Source organism: Diceros bicornis, chromosome 5 (genome assembly GCF_020826845.1).
Source record: "Diceros bicornis minor isolate mBicDic1 chromosome 5, mDicBic1.mat.cur, whole genome shotgun sequence".
NCBI lineage: Eukaryota > Metazoa > Chordata > Mammalia > Perissodactyla > Rhinocerotidae > Diceros > Diceros bicornis.
Window position 1 is genome coordinate 45,000,911 of NC_080744.1, and position 25,763 is coordinate 45,026,673.

At 39.8% G+C, this 25,763-nt stretch overlaps 1 protein-coding gene across 1 annotated transcript in view; it reads right to left on the reverse strand.

Moving 5' to 3' along the window:
* FBN1 (fibrillin 1) overlaps positions 1-25,763 on the reverse strand; it is a 227,559-nt gene that overhangs the window by 32,768 nt on the left and 169,028 nt on the right. Inside the window, exons 34-46 of the mRNA XM_058541525.1 lie at positions 25,080-25,205; positions 23,154-23,276; positions 21,017-21,139; positions 20,541-20,705; positions 18,247-18,315; positions 18,036-18,161; positions 16,706-16,828; positions 15,899-16,057; positions 13,099-13,170; positions 9,897-10,022; positions 6,872-6,994; positions 3,000-3,125; positions 881-997 (exon numbers count right to left, since the gene is read on the reverse strand). Of these exons, the coding sequence (XP_058397508.1) occupies positions 881-997; positions 3,000-3,125; positions 6,872-6,994; positions 9,897-10,022; positions 13,099-13,170; positions 15,899-16,057; positions 16,706-16,828; positions 18,036-18,161; positions 18,247-18,315; positions 20,541-20,705; positions 21,017-21,139; positions 23,154-23,276; positions 25,080-25,205 (1,578 nt within the window). The remainder of the gene's footprint in view (positions 1-880; positions 998-2,999; positions 3,126-6,871; positions 6,995-9,896; positions 10,023-13,098; positions 13,171-15,898; positions 16,058-16,705; positions 16,829-18,035; positions 18,162-18,246; positions 18,316-20,540; positions 20,706-21,016; positions 21,140-23,153; positions 23,277-25,079; positions 25,206-25,763) is intronic.

Sequence of the window (25,763 nt, forward strand, 5' to 3'; positions counted from 1 at the left end):
AATTAGAGATTAACAATTTATATTAGAATTCTATATGAGTTTACCTTGATCTTCCTTTAGGTTTCCTTTGTAAAGGCTAAAACTGAATTACTAATACACAATACAGCTGATAATACAGTATTAATAAGTATTCTCATAATCAGAAGTATATAAAACTAGCCTCTAGCATAATACAAAACTCGGTTTATTACTCTTGCTTATGAATAATAGAGTATGTTTTATAAGGAAGATTTTATAGATTCAATAATTTACTTCTTTTAAGAGAGACTGTAGTGAAACATCTAGACAAGTAGGTCCACATTATTCTTGAATTATGTAATTTCTTTGCAAAGAATCACTTTTTTTTTTTTTTTGGTGAGGAAGATTAGCCCTGAGCTAATATCTGTTGCCAATCCTCCTCTTTTTGCTGAGGAAGATTGGCCTTGAGCTAATATCTGTGCCCATCTTCCTCCACTTTACATGTGGGACACCTGGCACAGCATGGCTCAATAAGTGGTACGTGGGTCCTTGTCCGGGATCTGAACCTGCAAATCCTGGGCCACCAAAGCGGAGCAAGCGAACCCAACCAGCATGCCACCAGGCTGGCCCCCACTTTTGTATGTTTTAAAATGCAATCAATTCATTTTGAAATTTATTTATTCACAGCATAGTAGACACAAAAATTATAGCTGCTAATGAGCATCCGACTAAAAGTAATATATGTAGTTATTATATTTGACATTTAATTAGCACATTATATTTGACAAGTCTTTTAAGCAACTGTCACGCATAAGATGGCATATATTGCAAAAAGATAGCCGGCACACTGGAGATGATGCTAATTACAAAGAACACATATAAAACTGACTTCTTTTGTTGACCGACTATTTTGCACACGCACCTATACAGTCATTGTTGTGAGAAAGGATGAAACCATGGTTGCAGCGGCAGTTGAAGGAACCAATTGTGTTTCGGCAAGTTCCGTTCCCACAGGCATCTCTTTCACATTCATTTATGTCTAGTAGGAACAAACGACATAAAAAAAATTATTAATGGAAGAAGCGATTACACGGTTACCTGGGGTTAAAGGGCATTTTGGGGTTTAGGAAGTGTCAAATGTAGGCTGAGAAGTTCTTGATGTTGGTATTAGTTCCAGCAGTGGCCACTCCTTGTGAGAAACCAGCAAAAGGCAAGGTTCTAAACCTTGGGAGCAGATTGTTTCCCTGGTTGGCATGTGAAAGGAGGCAAGCTAAGGACATGAGAACTGGACAAGAATTATTTTATTCTATTTACTTCTAGAATTCTCCACCCTTGCCACTTTTCTCAAATATTTTCACTTGGAAATGGAAAATTCTGTGCGCATCTGGGTCTTGATTTCCTGCCACCTCTGGCAAACTTCAGCCTTTAAGATTCTCACTCCAGTTTACCAAAAAGCAGTGAGTCACCTGATATTACCCTGAAATCAGCAACAAAATAAATTAGCTTTCTAACTCACCTGACATTTTAGACATCTTTTCCTTTTTCCCAGTCCACCTGTAAAAACCCACAACCATTCCCGTCACATGGCGACTTATCTCACTCTTCTAAACTATCCCAGTGTGATGGCGCTTAATTTGGCTCTTCTGATACACTCTTGCGCTATTTGTCTTTTTATTGGTCTATGACTTTTCTCTTTGATGGTTTTGTAAAGCTATTTTGGCTTCTTATAAGTCTGCTCCTCACCACAGCAGCTAACATCTTTCTTATAAAGAGTAAGTGTACATGATATGAAGGAGGAATTAAGAAGTTAAAATGAAAGAAAGTTGATACTGCTGGTTTTCGAGAGTAAGGCAGAATGAGGAGGGCAAGGACAAAGGGAGGGAGAGGGAGTGGAAGGTAACATCTCAGGTTAGCAAAACGTCGTGTTTAGAGCTAGGATTTCCTTTCCTTTCAAATTTTGGATGTGAAGATAAATTATCTGTGATCCTAAATCAGGAAGCCACTACTAACCCCAAAGTGACTCCAATGTGTGTGTCTGTGGTTGAAGACTGCATCCAGATGAGTCACCCTGCCAGCAATTAAAAGCTTCTGCCTTGATTCATTTCTAGCCAAGCAAGGGGAGTTCTTTGATAGGGAGTTCCAGACAACTCAGATGGAAGAGGGAGAAAGTAAGTTGGGTAGGGTCTCATTAATACGCTGGGGTTCACTCCCCAGTGATGAGCAGGGCTAATCATACTCCTTTAATTTAAAACTTATCTGCTTTGAAGAAGACAAAACTTTATGAGAATGTTCCCTAATGAATGAATCCAATTACAGCCAAAGGCAAGCACTTTAAACATTATTCTATTGATTGTTCTTTTCCCAGCTGTGAAACTGATTCATGTCCATGAAGTCCCCAAAAGACTCGACAGATGTTGCTTTAAAGCAGAAAAAGAAACGAGGGAAATAGAGGAAATGACTAATTACTTATTTGAGGTGTATTCGAAATCAGCATCTTGATTCAGTACTGAAACCAAGGAAGAGATTTAAAATCTTGAGCTCTTTTCTCCTAGGAAAATGTTTCTTTACTTTTTTTGCCTTTGTAGGATCTGTAAATTTGCCTTTGAGGATTTGGTACAAACTATAGACCCTTCTCAAAAAACGCTCATACTCAAACACTCAAAAGCTGCACTCTGTCCTAATAAGGCAAACCCACATAAATAACAGGCTATTAACATTAATAAAAAGTAATTTTTTGTCTTACTATCTCTCTCAATTTATCCCTTACTCAAAAGTTTTTCTGAATGGACAGCCAAATGAATATCAGGAAAGAGGTTTATTATGTTCAGATTCAAAGATTAAATACCAAAAAATGTTAATGCTACACTCCTGCTGTGTTTTCATTTTATAAACAGCAAAACAACTACTGAAAGGTTTAGAATTAACTTTTATATATATTCAAACTTTTATATATATTCAACTTTTATATATATTTTATATATATTCAAATGAATTTCTCAATAGGATATGAAGAAAAAGTGAAATGATAGTCATATACTCACCCAAACACATAGTTTGATCAGCATTTGTTTTAAAACCAGTGTGGCAAATGCAATAAAAGCTCCCAACTGTGTCAATACACTGTCCATGGCTGCATATATTAGGGATTTCTTGACATTCATTGCGATCTGTAGATAAAATGCATCTTAAATTGCAGCTTAGAAGACAAAATCAAACTGAATAACTTACTTCTAGGTATTGCTCTCAGGATTAATCCTAGCTCTAAATTAAGCCAGTAAGACGTACACTGGCATTATATTTATTTTTGCCTCAAAACTGGTTAAAACTTACTCTGATTAATAGGCATATTCAGTCTGTTAATACATGAGCAATATCCAAAAAATGTTCTGAAAAATGAGAAAACTTAGAAGTAGAATGAAGGAGACGCTGGGAGATAATCCATTTGATTATCTGCCTTAGCAGCAATACAGACTGTGGAATTAACCGAAGTATTTTGTCTAGTCAAGATTTGTTGCCTCAAATCATGGACCCTTCATGGCTTCCTCTGGAAATTTATAACAAAGTCCAATAAATCCCATCACTAAGATAGGTTTTCTTGATGGACAACCCACACTGCCCCTTATTCAAGTTTCATCTCATTGTTCTGTCTTACTTCTATAAACTGTTGTTCCATCTTAACCAAGTCTTCAAGTCTACAGACAGCTCCTTTTAGCACTTGACAATCCTAATGATGTTTCTTTCTTTTTATTCATATTCAGTCAAAGGAAAGCCTCTCATCTTGTTTCTGCCAGTCTTTAAATTATATTTAAGCTCTAAATTATATTTACCATCAAGTGAATATTTGTTGCTCTCCTGAAATATGGTTATCAGAGGGGAAGAATTTATTGCATGAATCCAAAAATGACATAATTACAGACCTACTTATATCTCTAATTTAATTCTTTAAAGCTCTCAAAATTCTATGTTTAGGGCAAATGTAAATTGAAGAGCACTGTATCATCCTGATTTTCCTAGTGTCACGAAAGAAAGCAAATAGCAGAATGCCACCTTGGGTGTAGATGCTGGAGCACAGCAGCACCTGTTCTTAGGTGAATAACCCAAACCTGCTGTTCACCTGCCCTGTCTACTGAGAAGGCAGCAACTGCGAATGGGCACTTTTTGCTGCACAGAGCAGCCGTATCCACACCAGAAGAGAAGATATCCCCCACATTTCAGGTGCTCAGGCTGCCATTTTAACAACTACTTCCTTCCAATATACAGAACATTTAGAATTGATGAATCACCATACTGTTTAAAAGTCTCAAGCGAGGCTGAGTATATCATTAAAAGGGAAAATTGGGATAGAGCAGCTTAGGAGCTACTGCTGGCCTATGCAGAAATGGCAGTTAACTTAAATTATGATTATTGCTATTAGAAAAAATGGATTTAAAATGAGCAAACTGCTCCCTGGGATAGGCAGAGGAAATTGATTTCCATTGCCAAGCTTTGTGAAGTGAGATGATTTTGAGGAAGGGTTCTTGGGGCCTACCACAGTTGGCCCAAAACTTGGGCGCCCTCAGATAGTACCGGATCTGGGAGTATGCAAGGGACTCCGTCTGTTTTACCTCTGGGGTCCACAGGAAATGGCAAGATTAAGGATCTTCTTAGAAAGGGATCCCCAATTAGGAATTTTCTTTCTTCATTGCCTATTTCATGATGGTTTTAAGAAAATGAAACATGGAATACTTTGGGGTCTATTGGTGAAACAGAAAGTTACAATTCTAAAGAACTTACTTATGAAGTTCACTTTGTCTTGAGACCAGAAAACTAGGTTTCTACAAGCACCAGGATTTGAACTCCCAGGAGATTATGTCTGAGGTTGAGACAGGAGGTTTAAACAGAGCCTTGGAGGAAAAACCCCACAGTCAGTGGAGATAGAGGAGACCATGAGGAAGTGCTTGGGAAGAACTTGTGTCTTGTCTATATCCGAGTAAGATATTTCAGAAGGAAGCTGCATGCTCCAACTATACAGCTCCTGAAGTCAGCCTAGTATCCTGGGCTTAGATAACTAATTGTTCCCTCAGATCTTTCAGGAACAATATGGGTATTAAGGTCAGCTGTGATTTGGGATTTGAAATGATGTACTTATGAATTCAAATAAAAATCTTATGATAGAAAGAAAATCTTAGTTCTTTTCATCTGAAACACCGAAGGAGAGGAATATTTTGCAATATGTGTGAAAGATGCCACGTATACAATAGCATGTAAAGACATTTTGAAAGATTTTAAAAGTAAGATGTAAACGAAGACATTTCCAGAGTGCAATCTTTAACCCTAGAGGCTGAAGAGTTGCAAAACTCAAGTACATTCCCTTTCTCCTACGGATTTCAATGAATGAGGAAAACTGAGCTTTGGCTACAAATAACGTTCACTCAAGCACTTGTTGCTGGTTAACGCCTGATGAGTTTTATTTATGTTAATGTTCTACAAGAAAATATGACAGGGCTTAAGCCCCAACAGGCCCTGGCTGGACATGCTGTCTTGCTGTATAAATAACTTCTTGCCTGCGCGTGAAATGACACATTCTATATTATCAGCAATTCTTTATTTTGATTGGAATTATTTCACCCAATTTCAAAGAAATATAAATTAAGAGCAAAATGCAGGGAAGTGGTGTCAATGCCAAGTTTCACTGGGGTATTGTGGCTCATATCACAGACGTCCCCACTTTTCCTGCCGTGTTTTTTTAATACGTGGACAACAACAGCTCTGTTGACAAAATGCTAAACACTTGCACATGTTCCTTTAAACTCAACAAAACAAGTCTTGATTCTCAAAGTGAGTTTTTGTTCTGCTAGTACACCCTCTTCCCACCAAGGTCTCATAAAACAATGTGAAATATCCTGCAGAGAGCAGTGCGCTTCCTACCACTTAATCGCTGGTGGGCAAGGGAATCTAGGGAAAACCGGACTGTGTTCCCTGGTGTTGTTTCATTCACAAATGCATAAAATATCCAGGAAACTCCCTGTGAAATGAACCATAAGCAAAATAACACACTTTTCCTGATTCCTTGCTAAATATATAAGGATTTATAATTACTCAAAAACTTACATGGAAATAATTCTGTGGTATTATTTTGTTTTCTGGGCTGAAACACCAGTGTTTTAAGTTTGATACCACTGGCTATCATCATACTTAATAACTTTACCGTCAATTTAAGTTGATAACGTACTCATCCTTCTTACTTCTATTACATCTCTGACAAAAGTGAACAACAAAAAAACCTAACCTCTAGGGGATAGATTCTCATTTTACTGTAGGTGACTTTATAGCTAATACAAGGCTGAATACAAGGCTAATACAAGGCTAATACAAGGCTGCCCTCACTGAGCGATCTGTCGTCTGTAAGATGTTTAGGAGGACAAGTGATGTTACTGGTTCTGTTTGTTCAGTTTATGCAGGTTAATGTTGCACAGCTCAGGAGAGCTTCACTATCTAGATTTGGGGTGGGTGCCTGGGATGGTGACAATCTCACCTGCCTAAGGGGGATTATATATGAAAGGAAAAAAAGTATTTGGTCCTGAATACTGGTTAGGGATGTGTGTGTGTGGGCACATATATGTATGTGCATGTCTGTGTGTGTATTTGTGGGTAAGAGCATTTTCAGCAGGGCAGCAGATGGGCAAGTATGAAAGCTATATATGTATGTGATTTGTTTCTTGTTTTGAAAACATCTCATCTATAAAGAGGGAAAAAAGATGGGAAAATGTTTAGACATTTCAACAATTTTCCTTTTTCCCACTCTACTAGAACTCAGCGGTCTAAGTCTTAACTCATGTATTCTTTAACCTAACCATCTCAAAAGAAGTCCAAGTATCCGAAGCTTGATGGTGATAACCCATTGGGTCGTCCTGCGGTGGGGGGGACTACTTGCCATTGCACTGCCCCGTGGACGTGAAGCGGTAGCCGGGCTTGCAGTCACAGCGGTAGCTGCCAGCGGTGTTGATGCACTCAGCATTGCGCTGGCACACCGGCCCGTTCTGACACTCGTCAATATCTACAAGCAGAGAGAATTTAATTAGAAGGAGAACAGAATCTGGTGTCAAGTCGATGAAGCTTCTCACAGAAAACAGATTTAGACTTTCTAATTTTGATTGGTTCTATTGAACAGACAACGGAAGACTAGAAACTCATTTTCTAATTTTTCTGCTTTACTAATATTTTTCATAAACGTGAGTACTTGATTTATGACCACATACGCACTCTAATGGTGCTCATGGCTACAAAAAGTCATGAAACTCAGCTGCTAGGGACCCAGGACTTGATATGGGTATAGACTAAAATCCTAGGAAATCTTGTATTTGCTCAAAGCCCCAGGGTTTTATGATTCAGTCAGGTTGCTTTTGTCTGGAAGGTTGTAAGGTCTGGAGAGCAGAGCATCTCAAACCTTAATGTGCATATGAATCACCTGGGATCTTGTGGAAAGGCAGATCCTGACTCCGCATGTTTGGGGAATGGCCTGAGATTCTGCCTTTTCAATAAGTTCCCAGGCGATGCTGGTGCTCCTGGTCCACAGACTGTGCTTTGAGTTGCAAGGCTACAGGAGCTCCTGCTTAAATTACTGCCACAAGGCAGTCAAACCAAGGAAACTTAACATGAGAGGTCGCACATAAAACTACTGAAAACAACCCAATTCTCATTATCAAAGAAAAGAATAAAATGGTTATTGTGTGCTCCAGCACTCTGACTACACTCAGGCTGTGTTTGCCTATCTTTATTTTATTTTTAAAACATGTACCTAATGTAGTTCAAATTCACGGCGTCGCAAGAGTTACCGCACAGTCCAGGCTATACCATGAGGCAAAATACATGTTCCCTGCCCCCGCTCCAATGAAATCATCTAATTCAGTCTAAGTCCAGTAAAGGGAATAGCCTGTAACCCAAGTGGGAGTTGGCCCTTAGCACCAGTACGGGGGTTTTACGCAGAAGTTGGCTCAGCCAAAGAAGTTTCCACAAGGGGGCGGCAAATACATCAACCTATGCCTCTTATGTCTGTGCTTTTGTGGCGGAAAACCTCAGGACTATAGCCAGTGGGAGTTTCTGTCTAATGCGGGGTGGGCTGTGCCTCTCTGTGCAACAGATACAAGAGCAGAAGTATGCTTGCCTCGGGTAATAATGGGCCCAGCACCCAGCACCACCTTACCCACCACATCTGCCCTCCTCTTAACTCAGAGTGTACAGAAACACAGAGGGTGGCTTGTGTGGGAGAAGCCAAATGGTGTCACAGACGAGCATCTCTGTGATGCGTCAGATGCCTAACATCTGATTATACACATACTTGGGGAGAGCAGACGCATGGATGCTCCCTAAATCACTTCTAGAATCCATTCCAACTTCAGTGTTGCTGAGGCATGTACTAAATCAAACTTTATTTCTGGTTCTGAGAGCTAAGAGTGTGCTGGGAAGCAGCTGACCCTGGATTAAACATTCACTCCAAAGATGAATATCCTGTGAAATGGAAACCAAAATTTGGAGTGCTTTGTAATCTCAGTATCCACTGAATGCTACCCTGACAGCAAAGTGCCTGGCATTGGTGCAGCCATAGGTTTTCAATCTCAGGTGTGTAGCAAGGTCTAGGTTGACATGGCGGTCATAGGTGCCTTGCCTATGGGTTCTGGCCAAGGGCTGCTGCTTCAGCAAATGTGAATACCAGAGAGGCACCTAGGTAGAGTAACCATCAAAAGGATCTCTGAAGGGAAGAGAAGAGGAGATGCCACAAGAAGGTCACAGTCATCCCGAGGCATGTATGAAAGGTGGAAGACTGTGGCTATGAGCAAGGCAGCCACTCCAGCACTGTAAGATCATCTGCTGGGGGCTCCCTTCTCTTCTCCCTCTCATGCCTCTTCTCCAGACACCTGATCCTTGATGGCCTCAAAGCACCGTGGCCAGGCCAAGGCCTGAAATGACCATCTCCTTAGGAAGGCTCTGAATGGCTACCCACCCCATTTCCACTCCCCCACAGCAGGCAGAGTAAGGGACATGTGCCAATTTGGCCATAGTAACTGAAAGACTGGTGAGGAGAATTTAATAAGCATGTGCTTGGGACTATAATTTTACTCACGATCTCTAAGTTGTCCCCAGGTTAGGAGAAGAAGATTTTTTAACATTAAAATGTTGACATATGTGCTCAAATACATGCTCTGAGGGGTAATAACCCTTTCTAACATGACCAAAAACTCTGCTAGAGGCCCCAAGTTTAAGTATTAAATAGAAAATTATTCCAGCTATCCTAGGGCACATGGTATATTTAATAACCAGGAATGTCCCTTTTACTAAAATGTAAAAGAACACTATCTTCCCCAGATGTAAGAAAAATATGAAGTGCTGTAAGGAATGCGCAGAATCACAGCACATACACATGGCAAGGGGAGGTAATTTGAAAATGAAAAAAGTACCATTTGCATGCATGCCAACATTCTTCATATAAAATCGAATTTGCCGTTCTTGCCATTTGGAATTCTCTCATGCATTTGGAATATTTGCATTAACCTTGTTTTCACTTGGGAGTAGCAAAGGCTCCGTTTGGAAGAGAACACTGATTTTGTGATTCAACTCAAGATGATTGCCCACCACTCATGCTCACTTGCAAGCGATGTGAAACAAAAGCAATCTATCTGACACACCCAGGAACTCAAGGCTTTTTCATATCAGCTGGAAAAATCTAATACATTGTGTGTGGGGGGCGGGGCTGGGGAATGTATGGCCTGCTTTTTCCACTGCGAGTTAGAAATTTTTTTTTTACATGAAATTTCATGTTGTTCCACACTGTGCCCTTCACTACTGCTTGAGCCTGATGAATTTCTGAAATTCCAATGTTATGAAATTGGCCAAGCGTGTGTGGATAAGTACCCCACCAGTTGGCTCATTTCTGGACATGATATAGTGACAACATCACTTACCTTCACAAACCAATAACTTGTCATTATAGAAGAAGCCCACTGGACATTCACATCTGAAGCTGCCAACCATGTTGATACACACTCCATTTTCACAGACCCCTGGGATCTCCCGGCATTCATCAATATCTAGAAACAGAGCAGCCACGTGTGAGTGACAGCACGGCACATGGTCCCTGGACAGGGTAAATTGGGATTGAAAGTCAGTCGCCTCTAACTCAACATTCTACGTAAGATCTAAAATTGAAAAAGAGAAAGTGTGGTGTATGTGTGTGTGTGTGTGTTCATGTGCACGTGTGTGGGTGTGTGTGTTGGGACGGTGATGATGGAAGTGGGAGAACATCGATGAAGAGCAAATCGAAATAATTAAACTGCTTTTCAGACACTCATGTGTCTATCTGGATGTACTGTCTTTTTGGTTTGGTTTCAGAACATCAGCTTTGTCCATGTAGGAGCCATCTTCGAACCCACTGAGTGTGCACCAGATGAGTAGAATAAAAGTGACTGCTGAGAGTAAATGGCCTCTCTACCCAAAGTGTGTGGTGGTATTTGGCTAGAATGGGAAAGGAGAGCTGGTGAAGAACAAAGGAGGAGCCCATGGTCATAGCCAACCCCGATCTTTCAAATTCCACTTCAAGGCTCCCTTCCTCCTTGGACATATCAATGATGGACATATTAAATAGAGATATAGAAGATATAAAAAAAGACCCAAATCAAACTTTTAGAGATGAAAACTGCAAGGGGTAAGTCAGGTCTGAGGATGTGAGCTGGGTCTGGGTTGCTTGTGAAGACTGGGCCAGCATTGAGGAAGGACTGTCACAGTAGACTGTGGCTTCCTAAGGCCAGGGGCTGGGCCTGGCTGCCACACCACTGTGTTACTGGCCCCTACCATGCTGTCTGACAACTGTTAAGTGTCAATTAAAATTTGTTAAATGAAGAACCAGTATTGGAAGTGGAATTGGTGAGCGCTAAAACAGGACCAAAGTGGGAGTGAGAGCAGAGTTAGGACCTGGGCTATAGAGCTTTGGTCTACATCACCCATCTTTCCAATCCACTAGGTTTCTGTTCCTGTTGTGGAGATACTTTTATTTACATGTTATAGTCAAGAGCGCCTGCAAAGTACTTTGCCCAAGCTGTTAGAAGATGGCCAGAGACCTCAGTGGAGCCTACAAGAGCTGCCGCAATTTCAGAAGAATCACTCTAAAACCAACCTGTTTTAAAAGAGAAATCTGACAGGCCATAGACTTATTTTAGACCCTTTTCTGAAGGGTTTGATTTTGTTTGAAGGCAAATTGATCTCTTTAATGGAAAAAACAGCTTAGAATCTCAAAAGGTATACTGCTACTTTGAATACAGGCAATTATGGTTTTAGATTTTTCACACATTTGTCATTCAGGTTGTTAAAAAGTTATGCAAAGTAACATCACAACTGTGTATCATCAGCAAACACAAAAACAATTCAGATGACATTCTTTTAGTATGGGTTAAAACATGAAATATTATACACATTTATTTGTTTTAAATATAAGTGATGTATTATCAAGTTTAACAATAACAGGCTGGGTCAAATTTCTAGCCATTGTTAGGCATAAAATAGCAAAAGGACATATTAAAAATTATATTTTCTTTTCCTGTCTGGATTTCATTTGAACTTCAACTTGGAGAAGTTTATATTTTAAGACAAGATTAATAAACTTGCTATAGTTTTAACCCCATACGAATGGGCTGCGTATGCCAACAATCTTAAGACCTTTCAGAAGAAGAGTATAAAGCTTAAATAAAACAAAGTTTCCCAGTCATCTAAATATTTTGGCATGGTGGAATTTGGTAACAATAAGTATATTGCTAACTATCACATTTCCAGTTTTCAAGGGCTAGAGGCAAAGCAAGCTGTGAGTCAGGACTGGATTCTGGTCCCAGCTCTGTTATTAATTAGCTGGTGACCTCGGCTGAGTCCCTTCCCCTCTCTGGGCCTCTGTCCCCTCAACTGTAAAGCAAGGCGTTTGGATTAGACGATGTCTGAGGCCTTTCCAGCTCTACTAGCAGACGATGTTAATGCTGTTTCAAGTCTTTGCCTGCTGCCAACCTTGGAGGGCAGGCCTTGCTGGGGTACACGCCTGGTCTGTCCGTGGAGAATCATTACTACTAAAGACCACTTATCTTCGGATCAGAGATTCTAGGGAGATTAAAAGATCTGTTTTGGGAAGGGGAAAAACAAAGCAGCTAGGGCCAGGTGTTTCACGCCAATGTCATTTAGCAGTTTTTCTTTCCAAACCATGAAGTTTCTTTGGACGTTGACTAGACTGCAGAGCCATATGGATTTGGCACTAAGCGAGCCAGGCTGATTGCTGGACCAGACCCTTGTTTTCTTAAACAAGGTCATTGGAAAGGCTGATGTGGATTTCAGTTTACTTATTAGGAATAAGGTGGAACAAAGCAAGTGGTGATGTTTGCTACTAGACACAATTGCTCAGACTTAAGAGGGGCATCTAAGGATGCATATAAATCACACTGGGGAAAAACTCTGAGAATGCAATAGCTTTCCATCTACTTTTATGTTATTTGCTTTTAAACCACAAAGGCATTGCCTCTGTTGGCTGAACGCTGTGCAATACTTCTGAATCTTGCACAAGCATCTCTAGCACTGTAGTGGTCTCCACTCCAGTTATCAGACAGGGCCTCAGATTGGAAAGATTTTTTTAATTTTATTTCACAACTGAAATTCCCAAAGCAGATGACCTGAGGAGATTCCATGTGAGATAAAACTGATCCACAAAAAGCGTTTTATGTGAACAACCTACACATAAGGATTGGTATGAAAAGTCATATTAAACTCATGTCTTAGTCAGAAGGAAGGATTGGGAATTATAGTCAAATCAAACGTCAACTGGCCCTACTCCCAGAATCTCTCTCTCTGTTGATGCCTAGGGTTGGTTTAACTAAGCTTGATTGTAATTTTGTGAAAAGCTTTCCAGTCCCCTTAATCATGAGCAACAAGCGCTGCTGCCAATTAGGTGGAGCTACACAGGGTGTTTGCACAGTGTGTTTCAAACTAAGAAGCAGTGTTTCAATAAAGCTACATGGCATTGTTTAACGATTTTTCCTTCTAAGAAAAAAAAAGCAAACTGAGAAAATCACGGTGTGTACTCCCTTTTCTTAACACAAAGGCAAAACCAGAAACTTCCAACATGGCATTATAACTCACCAACAGGTAAGCCGGTGTAAATGTCAATGACGAAGCCTGGCCTTTGACTTCCACACAGTGTAGCAAATTCATCTGCAGTGATTAAACAAAGGTGAGGTGAGGGGGGTGGGAATAGGGGTCACCAAAGAGCAATGAGTGGGCTGAAAGACACTACTTGTAAACATTCTTGAAAGGTATTTATCTGTACTTTGTAGAATTTAAAACAAAAAATAAATCTGAAAATTCCTACAGCTGTTGTAACTTTGTCCTTAAGACAAACCTTGAAGAAAAAATGACCTCATGTTGATGTAAATAATGAGAGAGAAGCAGAGGTGTCCACATCATATGCCACTCATTTCTATGAGCTTGCCTGTAGGAATCTGGGTTTCTATAAGAATGTTGTTCAGCTCTGAACCCAGGGACTGTCAAGAGTGCTTCTTTCTACTCTGCATTAAGGGATCTAGGATTTGAGGAATGCTTACAAAAGCCATTTTCTCAGTAGACTGGGGGAGACCATAGCAAATCTAGCCAAGTTCTTGACATCAGATCTATTAATGACTAATTCAGGTCAGACAACCAACTTAAGTCATTACTTCAATTTTTGGAGCTGGATTTCTTTTGGTGCAGCTAGCTCTCTTGTTCTCTAGAACTTCTGTCTTTCTCTTTCTCGCCTGAATTCATCAAGATTGATAATAAAAGATGAGCTAAATGTCATCTGTGGTCCCTTCTAACTCTGAGATCCTGTAATTCCAGATCATGACTGTAACTGATATGGCATGGTATCAATTTAAGCTCAAGACGGCCAGTGCCTTATTGGCCAAATCCAGTGAAAATTAGTACAAGGTTTCTGGAATTATTTTAATCAAAATGTATCATGTTCTTCTCCTAGTGCTTTATTTCCTTAATCTATGAGTGTCCACTTCCAACCAATGTCATGCCAGCCGACACTGATCATCCAGACAAATTTCAGGGACACCTAAAACGTGTGCAGATTGCATAGCTAATGAAAAGCCAGGACTGGATTTGGCCAATATTCAACAAGAAGAAGGAATCTTGCATTTTATATTGAGTATGCAAATTCTTAAAACTCAGAGAGACATTTCGGAGAGTAAATGATAGTCTTTATCAGGGGTCTCTAAAGTGGTCTCCAGGGGAAGATACAATGACTCATAAGATAAAAAAGAAAATACTAGGACTTCTATGTATCTTCGTAAAATCTATTTTTTAATTAATTTCATGTATATTTTATAAAAGAAGAGTTCATAAAAATAATAAACGCATTTTTCAATGTAATTGAAAACAAATATATAGACATATACACATACACTTTTATGTGTAAATGCATACACCAAGTGTTTGTAACCCCCAGGATTTTTGCTGATAGGTATGTATGATCAAAAGATTTGAAGACCATTGGACAAGAACAGGGGTCAGCAGATTTTTTCTTGAAGGACTAAAGAGGAAATATTTTAGGTTTCGCAGGCTGTGCAATCTCCACTGAAACTACTCAACTATCTCATGAAAGCAGCCATGGACAATATGTAAATAAATTAGTGTGGCTGTGTTCTAATAAAATTTTATTTAAGGACACCAAAACTTGAAGTTCATATAATTTTCAGATCATGATATTATTCTTTTGATTTTTTCCAACCATTTAATAATGTAAAAATCATTCTTAGCTTAAGGGAGATACAAAAATAGGTGGTGGGATGGATTTGGCCCACGGGCTATAGTTTGCCACCCCCTAGTCTTCAGACATCTTGCAGAGTGGAGGTAATTCATAAATCTAAGTGACGGTCATTACATTGTTTCTGGAGTAAACAATAGATGAAATGGTATATTTTACTAAAAAAGAATCTTCTGTTTCATGTGTTGTTGGATAGCACTAAACAATAGATTTAGTATATTACAGATCATTGCAGGGAATGGAGTAGATACCTCAGAATACTCTAATCAATACATGCATGATAGCGTATTCAATCTAAAGAATAACTTTAGTAAATGACATCATTATGATATGTATCATCCATCACATGCTATAAAAACAGTGCACTAAAGTCTTCACTTCATTTACTCCAAGGATGTAAGTAAGACATTTTTTTTAAACAAATAACATTATATATATTTTTCCCTATGAGGATATAAGAAGAAATTTCTCTCAGGTCTCAATATCAAGAAGAGTTGTACTTTCCTTTAGTGCTGAGTTTGCTGTATGGTCATTGAGACTCTTAGACTTGATCATGTCTCCCTTTTTATGTGAGCTGCTTAGAAAGTTTGGAGCTGAAGTTATTGCTCATCTCTGACGAGTGTGCAGGAATTCCCGGCTTGGGTTTTGTGTATTAGCCTCACTCCTTGCTCCAAGTTGCTTACCCTTGTTTGCATTTGCCTTAGGCCGTCTTATTTTACATTTGAATCTTTGTGGGCTGCCTTCTATTCTTTTTGGAACAAGACTAGTTATGAATAAGTAAAAATAATAGGAATATGGTTCACTTATTTGTCATAATTGCTTTGCTTAAAGTTTTCAGTCTTTTAGTTATATGGCGAACTCCATAACAATGATAACAATGTTTATATTTTTATGATATGCTGAGTCTCTAAGTCTGTTGAATGAACTAATATATAAATTAGAAAGCATAATCTGTGACTTAATTTTCAGTTGGAAGGACCAGGATCAACTGTGAATATTTGCCTTTGTGAGCTCATTTTTTCTTATGAAGATAAACAATGCACCCTTTTCTTCCCTTGCTGAGACTCAATGCCCCAACAATTCAAGGGTAATTGATCGACCTATATTTTTGGCAATGGTAAAACTAAAATTCACCTGTGCTTGGGATGGGACACTGTTCACAGGGCTTATTCCAGGCTCGGCCAATGTTGTAGGAACAACAGCACATCTTCTTGGTCATATTGAACAAGAGTTCTCCATCACAGGTCTGGTTGTCAGCATAATAGTTTCTGTAGCACAAACTTCTTCTCATATCTAGAAGAAAGGCAGAAGAAAGGGATTGGTGATGCCATGGGGAAATTATGACAGATTTCTAAGGGGATAGTCAAGAAGTGAGTTTCTTTTGAAGTTTAATTTTCATAAGGGCCGGAAAAGCCTGCTCTTACACAACTTTCCATCTACCTTTGCTGCTACAAGAAAAAGGACCTTGAGAAATGTATTCCCTGGTATTTTGTGCCACAGAACAAAGTCATTCTGTAGCTGTAGCATTAACAAACTTTATATGACTCTACACTCAGTCTCCTAGTAACAATTCTCCACTGCTATCTGGCAGTAATTTTCTTATTTCCCACTCATGATGTTTTAATACTGTAGGTCAATGCCGTAAATATAACTGTATAAAGATACACCCAAAGTGAAACAAAAGAAGTATTATTAAACCATTGTTTGGGATTTTCCAACATTACATTTTAAAGAAAACTCCCAACCACCCACACAAGGCGGTGAAAAAAGGCCTAGCTTATGGTTTACAGGGGAGGAAGCTCTCAGAAAGATAGTGAAAGGACGGCAGCACTGGGTCTGATGAGTAACATAACACTAAGGACTAACTGCCAGACTTGTAAGCTCCTTTTCTCTCTGCAGATGAGGACCAAACATGCATTATTAAGCAAAGCTTGGACTTACCCATGCAATTATTCCCCCCATTCACTTGCATGTAGTCTGGAGGGCAAATACAGGTGTAGTTGCCAACAGTGTTGTAACACGTCCCTGGACCACAGATTCCGGGAGTTTCACATTCATTCACATCTATAATCCAAAGAGAAAGTGGTATGTGAATATGGAAACTTCACTCTCTGGAATGGCCTGGTACTCAGTGTCAATATAAATGTTGACAATGGAGGAGAAAATCCACAGCACACTTTGAAATCTGGATAAGAGAAATAGATGTTTAGTTCATCAGTGTCCTTTGTCTGTGCTGAGGAGTGCATTTCAGGACAGGAGGTTTTAGAAAAAGAAGTTTTGCCTTCTGATATGAATTCCTAATAAATGAGTCCATAACATCCTCAAGGCATGCAAGAGATGGAAATGTGGAGAAAGTATAACTCTCAAATATTCTTTGGAAAGACAACTATGTACTTCATATGTTCACAAAACCTATGGAAGGATATGATATATCCTGCAGCCAACAAAAACATGGCCTTGGTAAGGCAGCATAGAAGTGGGTATTTCACACCTCCTTCCCATTTTCAAACACAGGGGTTGATTCTAATTTTTGTTAACTCCATGAGACTTAGAGCTGTGTCCTATACACTGTGATGCTCAACTAATACTCAATGAGTTGTCATTGCTGAGGTCACCTAATAAGGCTTTTGGAGAGACAGAGGAATATTTCTCCTCCAGGATGCAAGGAGGTCTCTTCCCTAATAATTAGTCACGTGACTCCTGTATGTAGATGAAAACCATCTCTCTCATCCCGGTCTATGGTCCAAGTGCTTTGAAGGCAAAAAGTGGTCAATATTCGCCATCTTTCCCGTAACACAGGATGAACAGGAGTCATCACTTACATCATGAAACCAAAGGGGCTGTCTTTAAGAGAAGCTCATTTAAATGCATTAGGGTCGATGATAAGTGGTGAAAGACAGGAAGAAGAGGAGCCCAGAACTGCCCAGGGTATAGAAGTCACTGAAATGAGACCTGTTCTACTTTAATACAAATGGCTTTTCAGAAAAGCATGGAAAACTCTTTGTAGGCATAAATGGGACTATGGCACAAGATAACAAAACTTCACTTTTCTCAGGAAAAGAGGAAGATTTAGGGTGTAGTGGCATTATGACAATGACATTATGTCAATAACATTAAGTTGCCACATGTGTGCCATATTTACCTGGCTATGTTCATATTTAGACCACCGTGCTATATAGCTAAATTTCAGTTTTCCTGGTAACCATATGCTGGTTTTTGAGGTCAGTTCTCTCTATTTGAAAGAACTTATCATCCTCTAAGGGTCATTTACCATCACACACTCGGGTATCTTCATTCAGGTAGTAACCCGTTGGACAGCGGCACTGAAAACTACCAAAGGTGTTGATACATTTCCCGCCTTGGCACAGCCCTGGAAGCTCCTGGCACTCGTCAATATCTATCAAAGTGAAAACAACAGCATTGTAAATAAACCCAAGGAAGTTTAAAATGTATGTACTTTAAGATAAAGGAAACAGAATTACCTTCCAATATAACAGTGATGGGGTTGGGTCGAAAACCTTCTCCACCAGGACAAAGAATTTTGTACTCAGCTATTGAAACAAAAAAATCTAATTGAGTTCTTTTGAATCTAAAATTTTTAGAAATAGTATCCTCAAGAGAAATACTAAAATATACAACTGAAAAATTCATTTTCAGGACTCTTTAGCGGTTACCCCACCCATCTGAAACAGGTTAATCTCTTTGTGTATACTTGTCCTTTTCAAATGGCTTTTACTCTGTGTACCAAATGTAAGGCCACTGTCCTCAGTCTTTGAACCCTCCACCTACTCTCCTGGCCTATGTTTTTGTGAACTATTTTATTCTGTATCTGCACCATTATTTCTTTTTAAAGATTTTCTCTCCCTTTTTCTTTTCTAACAAACTCATTCTCCATTTTTATGTTTTGTTCAGCCTTAACTTTCTAGGAATTACAGCTTCCCTTAATACCCTTAATAATGTTAATCAGCCTGTCTCCAAAACCCTGTCCAAACAGAGCCTTAGGAAAAGCTGTTCTTTCTTCCTTCTCACCCGACTCCTCTCCTTAACGTCTAGGGATGTTTCTTGCCCCTCTTTTTCTGCCGATGGCAATACTGATCCCCCTGGTTTCCAAAACCAACTGTTCAGTGTCCTTTGATTCCCCCCATTAATTCTGTTATTCAAGTATTTCATTTGAAAACATTTACTTCAGTGCCATGCACCAGCAGTGTGATGCATATAGGAACACATGAATAAGAATGACCCTAATCTGCTGTATTGTCCTGGTGAGCATCTATAAGAATCAGTTCTTTCAGAATTATCGTGGTCTTCCCAAATCTGATAATTCCTTCAACTGGATTTATGAAATTCTATGTATTCATAGAACACATAGAATACTCTGATCCGGTGTGGGGTAGGGTGGACTTCTATTGCTTTGCTAATCATTATTAATCAACAGAATGGATTCCCCCACAAACATCTTGGTTTGCTTCTTTCGACATCAATGAAATGAACTGTCCTCCTCTTTGACTTTTTCTCTCCTCCTCTTTCTGTAATCATTCACTCTTTTTAAGTCTCCTCTTTCATGTCACACCCTTCCTTCAAGGCCCAATTAAAAAATGCACAAAGTCATCACCACCCTCTGCCAGTCAGAACGGACTTCCTTTTCTGAAGAGAAGGGGGTAAGTGGTGCTTGCTCAGTATTCATCCTCGTGCTGAGAGCTTTATACAAGTGATGTCATTTAATCCTATGAGGCATTTTATGAATGAGGAAACGCGGGCTTGCTAAGCAACTTGCCCACAGTTATATGGGTAGCAAGTGACGGAGTCCTAACTGGAATCAGGTGTGCTCTTTCTCCCACTCATGGCCCTGTGTCTGCTCTTCTTTCTTCCCTTATTGAGGCCAACACTGAATTACAGCTTTCATGTTTGGGTCAAATTTTGCTAGACTGTACATTTTTGGAGGGCAGGATCTGGTCTAATTCATCTTTGTGCACTCAAAATACACACTCTAGGAACTCAACAAATACTCTTGGAAAAGGGAATAAATGATCCTTCAGCAAGGAAAGAATCAATACCGATCCCAGTAACCCTATGAGTAGCAGCCACTCACCTTTGCCAAAGAAGCTACATCTGACTCTGAATCATAATATAGGACCCTATTAGACAAACAGGAAGCCTTTTATTTATTGTATTTTTTTTATTGAGCTAACATTGGTTTATAACATTATGTAAATTTAAGGTGTACATCAGTATAATTTGACTTCTGTATACATTATACGTCTTTTATTTTTTAAGAAGACTTATTTATGTCCTTAAAGACATACTCTAGAGCTTTCTTTCAAGTCATACCAAAAGAATGGAATAATCTTCCATTTCATATTTGCTTAATTAATTGCTTCTCTTTCACTCAGGGACATTTGAGACTGTCTTAGAGCTTCTGAAACTAGCAATAGACGACAAGAGGAGAGATCAATCACTGTGTCCCTGGAAGGTAAGCAATATAAGTAACTCAGCTGGAAACTCTTCTTTAAAATGATGCGATCTGCTTTTCACTCAAATGGAAGCGAGATGTTACCTGCCCCACCTGGATTTTCAGTGCAAGCCAACTGGTGACACTTTCTGGCTCCCAAATTGGGAGTGGGGTCCCTCAACGGGGCTGAGAAGATTGATCTCCCTTGTCTGATCAAAGAGTAGAGACTAGTGGCAGCTCCCTCCCTCTGCGGCTTCTATTCTGTGGATCTAGAAAGGAGAATTGGCCTGACCTGGAATGATAATACGTAGGAGGATGTCCACTTACAGGTGTTCACAGCAGGGCACAGCTCACAAGGAGTACCCCAGGCTTTACCCAGAGAACAACAGCAGGAAGCCTTGGAAACACCAACTCCAATTTCATTGCTACAGGCTGTATCTCCATTGTCTCCTCGAGGTCGAACATCCAAATAGCAATTTCCAGAACGGGTATCTATTTACCATATACAAACAAAAAAGTGTCAGGCAGATTCTTTCTATGTAAGTTGAAAATTTAAACCCATTTCAGAAACTGTTTCAGAAGCTGTTTAAAAACCAGAATTTACTTTTACCAGAATCTAAAAAGTGCCCAAACACATATCCCGGGAATTTATCTATAGAAAGGGTACCCCAAAGTATAAACTAGATTTAGGAAATGTTTAAATTTTCATATTACTACTTTTTAAAAAATTGAGAATGGAATGTTCAATGCTGCTTTAAAAATAACAAACACTATGCTTCTCTGAAAAGTTTTTAAGATCTTACCAACACAGCCAACTCGAGTTGGATTCAGCTCAAAATCGGGTGGACAATCACAGGTATAGCTGCCTGGAGTGTTGACACAGTTCCCACTGATGCACGTGGTTGGGTCCAGACATTCATTGACATCTAAAACCAAACAGCATGGGGCAGAATTATCACCTGAGCCAATGTGCAGCAGACATCACCCACAAAACGGTAGCACTGAATCTGGGGCTCCCAACAAGAATTTTTACGAGTTACTAGTTATAATTACACCTAGAAATACAGTCTTCCACTTCTGAAATAAAACCCCCCGGGGAAGGAAATATGTCATAGTCTTTGGTCTTATTCCCCTGCAACACATTTAGCATTCAAATTTGTCATCAGAAGAAAATATAGGGCCGGCCCCGTGGCTTAGCAGTTAAGTGCGCGCCCTCCGCTGCTGGTGGCCAGGGTTCGGATCCCGGGCGCGCACCGATGCACTGCTTCTCAAGCCATGCTGAGGCCGTGTCCCACATACAGTAACTAGAAGGATGTGCAGCCATGACATACAACTATCTACTGAGGCTTTGGGGGGAAAAATAGATAAATAAATAAAATTATAAAAAAAAAAAAAAAAGAAGAAAATATAACTTTGGAACTAGGAAAAATATTCCAGTCAAGGTAACTGAAAGCAAAATACTACTGTGACCTTGGTCAACCAAAAATTCAGACATAGGTTTTAAGAAAATATATTTAATATGTGTGGCTTGTTATTTCATCAAATTAGAGCAAGATGTCCCAGGGAACCCTCAGGAGCAGGCAACTTCTGCTGCTTCCCCCACTGGGCGCGCTGCCTCGGTGCAACCGAGAGCAAGCACAGACACATGCACCAGGCTTAGCGTGTTTCTTCAAGCCTGCTAAGAGTCTCTCTCCCATCACCGATGCTAGGTTGAGTATTTCCCTTTCAGTTTCTATTCTAAAACTATGTACAGAATTCCAGATATTTAGGACATGGGTTTTGGCATATTCTAACCCTGTACAATCCTTTTGCCTGTTTTGAATACTCACAGAATACTCAAGAACAGCAAACTGATTCAGAGAGGAGAGATTGGAGAATGAGGACAATACTTTCTCCTCAGGTTCTCCCTCTTGGACCTGGTAACCCTCCTGTAGGTTCCATTGCAGAAAATTCTTTTGCTCAAATTGTATGTGAACTTGGAGGGACAGGGTAGACTAAGAGAAATGAGGTTAGATAGAACGATGGCGATTTGGGGCACAGAGGAAGGGAGTGGGTATGGATTATGGAGAGGCAACTTCCTGAGGTATGCTAGAGGGCCAGCTTGGTGTCATAAGAGTTTTTAGAAAAATCAAGAGAAGAATGTGTGCCTGGGGAGGAACACCTAAGTCCAGAGCAATTTCGGGTGCATGGTGGTGGTTGTGGTAGTTATCTCTAGAAAGCCACTGAGTCATGGCTTGTTTAGGTGACTAGAAAAATCACTTTTTTCATGAAATCCTGAACCCATACAGAATGGAACTTGTTTCCTCAGTATGCCTGAAATGGAAGGGTGGACTAGGATAGAGAACTACAAATGCCTTTCAAAGTCTTAACTCAGTGCCAAAGTGAGCAGGGTGACGGTCTACTGAGTGCCTATAGCTTTTCTAACTTTCTATCCTATGTTTCTGGACAGTCCCTTGCTCTATAAGAAAACGATTTACACACTAAAAATGGGTGGCTGAGTTCTACGTAGCACATTCTCTCGTGACCACTGGCAGGCCAGGGGTGGGAAAGAGTGGGTATTGCAATGGATAAGCGCAAGGAGAAAACCCATGGTCCTAGGGCATGGCCTTCAAAAGGAAGCTCTCTGAAAATGTACCCAAGGAGAAAAGGAATGGCTGGGAAGTCTTACTGCTGGAGCCCCCTGGAACATTCTTCTGTAGCTATAGCTTGATGCTAAGGTTACAAACTCTGCTCCTTTAACTATCTTCAACTCTTTCCTCTGTATCCTCACATCTAATCAGTTCCTGGTCTAAGGAAATTTATTCTATGATTCCTAACACTTTCATCCCTGCTTTTCTTTTGTGATTCTGTGAATATTTCCTGGGTGGTCCCAGTGAGGGCCCAACAGCCAAGTCCCCTGGGACACCTGGGAACAGATTTTGATGCGAATGGATGCCTTACCTGTGCAGTTCCCGCCACTTCTGTCCAGTTCATAGCCTATCTCACACTCACAGCGGAACAGGCCGGGAAGGTTGTGGCAAGTTCCAAAAACACAGATGTTCGGAAGGGAGCACTCATCGATATCTTGGGAAGGGATAAAAAAGGGGAGAAATTAAATTTATTTTCTGCAAAGAAACTGCCTAATGTAATTAGGCAACTGATGTCATTAGGAAGTGAAGACTATCTGACGTCAATATAGACACTTCTCCTATAGACTTTTAGATGATTTATCACGGAAAGGGAAGTCTCTCAGGTGAAAATTTACTTTTTCTCAGTGCCTACTACATGCCAAGCACTGGGCTAAGCATTTTATTTAGATGTATCTCGTTTATGGTGTTTCACACAAGTCCACGTCACTTTTGTAAAGTAAGAGCCAATAGGCCAACGTATCTAAATTCTTTGGTCGTTCTTATGAATATATTCACTGTTTTGGTTGTGGGTTAAAATTTTAAGAATCATAAAGTCTTTGTGGTAACTTTTATAATGAGTTTTATAATCCCCTGTATCCCTAGTACTATGGTGTGTGTTTGCTACTGTTGATGGAGATTTAAAATTGAAGACGCTTCTCCTAGGCTTCTGTTCCTGCCTTACGTTAACATTCTGCTCCTGCAATTGAAACGCGGGCACATTTTCAGCCTTGAGACTGGCTTTAAATAGCCATGACCACTCTGCTAGTGATGATTTATATTAAGAACAAACAAACAAATAAAACCTTCCCTTATAGCATTAAGAGAACCAACACTTTCACTGTGACTATTTATGTTACCAGAGGTGGCACAGTACCTGTTTTCCTTGGATGTTCAGAGTAACAAAATTAAACAAGGCATTAGGCACAGGATCAAGAGCATAATCTGGTTTCTTGACTCAGAGGAATTTTATATCAAACTCTGCATATTTAACATAAACTGTATAAAGAATACCCAATGGTTCCATAACAAAGAAAAGTACTTACATGGAACTATACAAGGGAATTAATACACATGTCATAGTTAAAGATTGATTTTGAGTTAATGTCCTATTAACAAGCAACAACTATTAGTTAAGACATTAATCAAGGTCGTGTTTAAATTTCTACTGTCAATCGTTATCATTTGTTTATTTCTACTGAAATCTTTTTAGTTCACTGTAGCCACTAATTCTTCTCAATGAGGGATAATGCGCTTACATTTGACAAGTGTGGGTAAAGAGAAGAATCTTGTGTTTCCTAGTGGGATCCATCCTTAGCCAAGAGGCTCCCAGGACTCTTCCTGTCTGACCAAAACTTCTCAGAAAGACAGAGTTTTGCACTGAGGGACATTATGACATATGGCATTATCCCAAAGAGTCCTCTACTGAATGGATTTGCAAAAGACTGTTCCATGTTGGTGTATATTAAATATCTAGAGACCATGTGAGACATACCCAGGACATTTTTCTACATATGGAAAGGACTATCCACTCTGGTGTTATTTTCAAGCCTTTATTTCTAAAACTAAACCATAGCAGGGATTAAAAACTGTGTTTCCATAATTAAAGAGAATCCTTCAACAGGACATTATCAGAGGACCAGCATTTTGAGTTCTTTCCCCCAGCAATGGGGATAAATACGTTGCACTGAGTTAACCACACTTGGTTATCCTCTCTCTCCTATGACTCTTGTTGACCATCTGCCCAAGGTTGCATGTGCAGCTTATGGGCAGAGAGGTGAGGTTTTCTCTGCACGAAGAGAAATGGTCCAGCTGGAGACCTCATCCCTCCACAAACTGAATTGACCAGGTTAGATGTGAAGCCAAAACACACCTCAGTAAAAAAAAAAAAAAAATCAAGGAATGTTTAAATAACCTAATCTCATCAGGCCCTGCAAGCCCCACCCCCTGCCGTCCCCCCTGCAACTCCCCCGTCAGTTACCTTCACAGGCTTTCCCATCAGCACTGGGCACAAAGCCCATGTCACATTCGCAGCGGTATCCTCCCGGGGCGTTTAGGCACTGGCCATTGCCACACAGATTCAGATTCTCAGAGCATTCATCAAGATCTACAGCCAGAAAGAAACACAAGTTACTCTTTCTCAGTTAGGAGCTTTCCCATTCCTCAGGTCTGACAATTTTTATAATCGTCAACTTCCTGAGGGTAGCGGTGCTTCATCATAATTCTATTTGACACATTTAAACTCATTTTTCTCTTTTGAATGTTAATATTGAATATTCAGTGAACATGACGTTGCGGAATTCTGAATGCTAAATTATCTCTAATGATGTAAAATGAAGAAGCTAAACGAATCACTCAAACTAAGGCTTTTTCAAGCAGCGTCATCCACATGTGGACACATGCATGACAGGAAATTACATGCCAGGGTTTGTGCCTATTTCTTAAGCTTCAGGCTCAGCTAGATGGGCAGCAGAGAACCAGAACAGCAACTATAGAGGAGACCAAAAAAAAAAAATCCCTGTCTGCTTAATCTCTACCCAAGTTTGTCAATCATGGGCCTTAAATATCAAACGCATGAACCAAACATGCCTAATATGTGGAACTTCCAATATTTTCTAAAAAGTAATGGGAGTTTTATGATGAAAAAACATCACTGGGTTAGGCA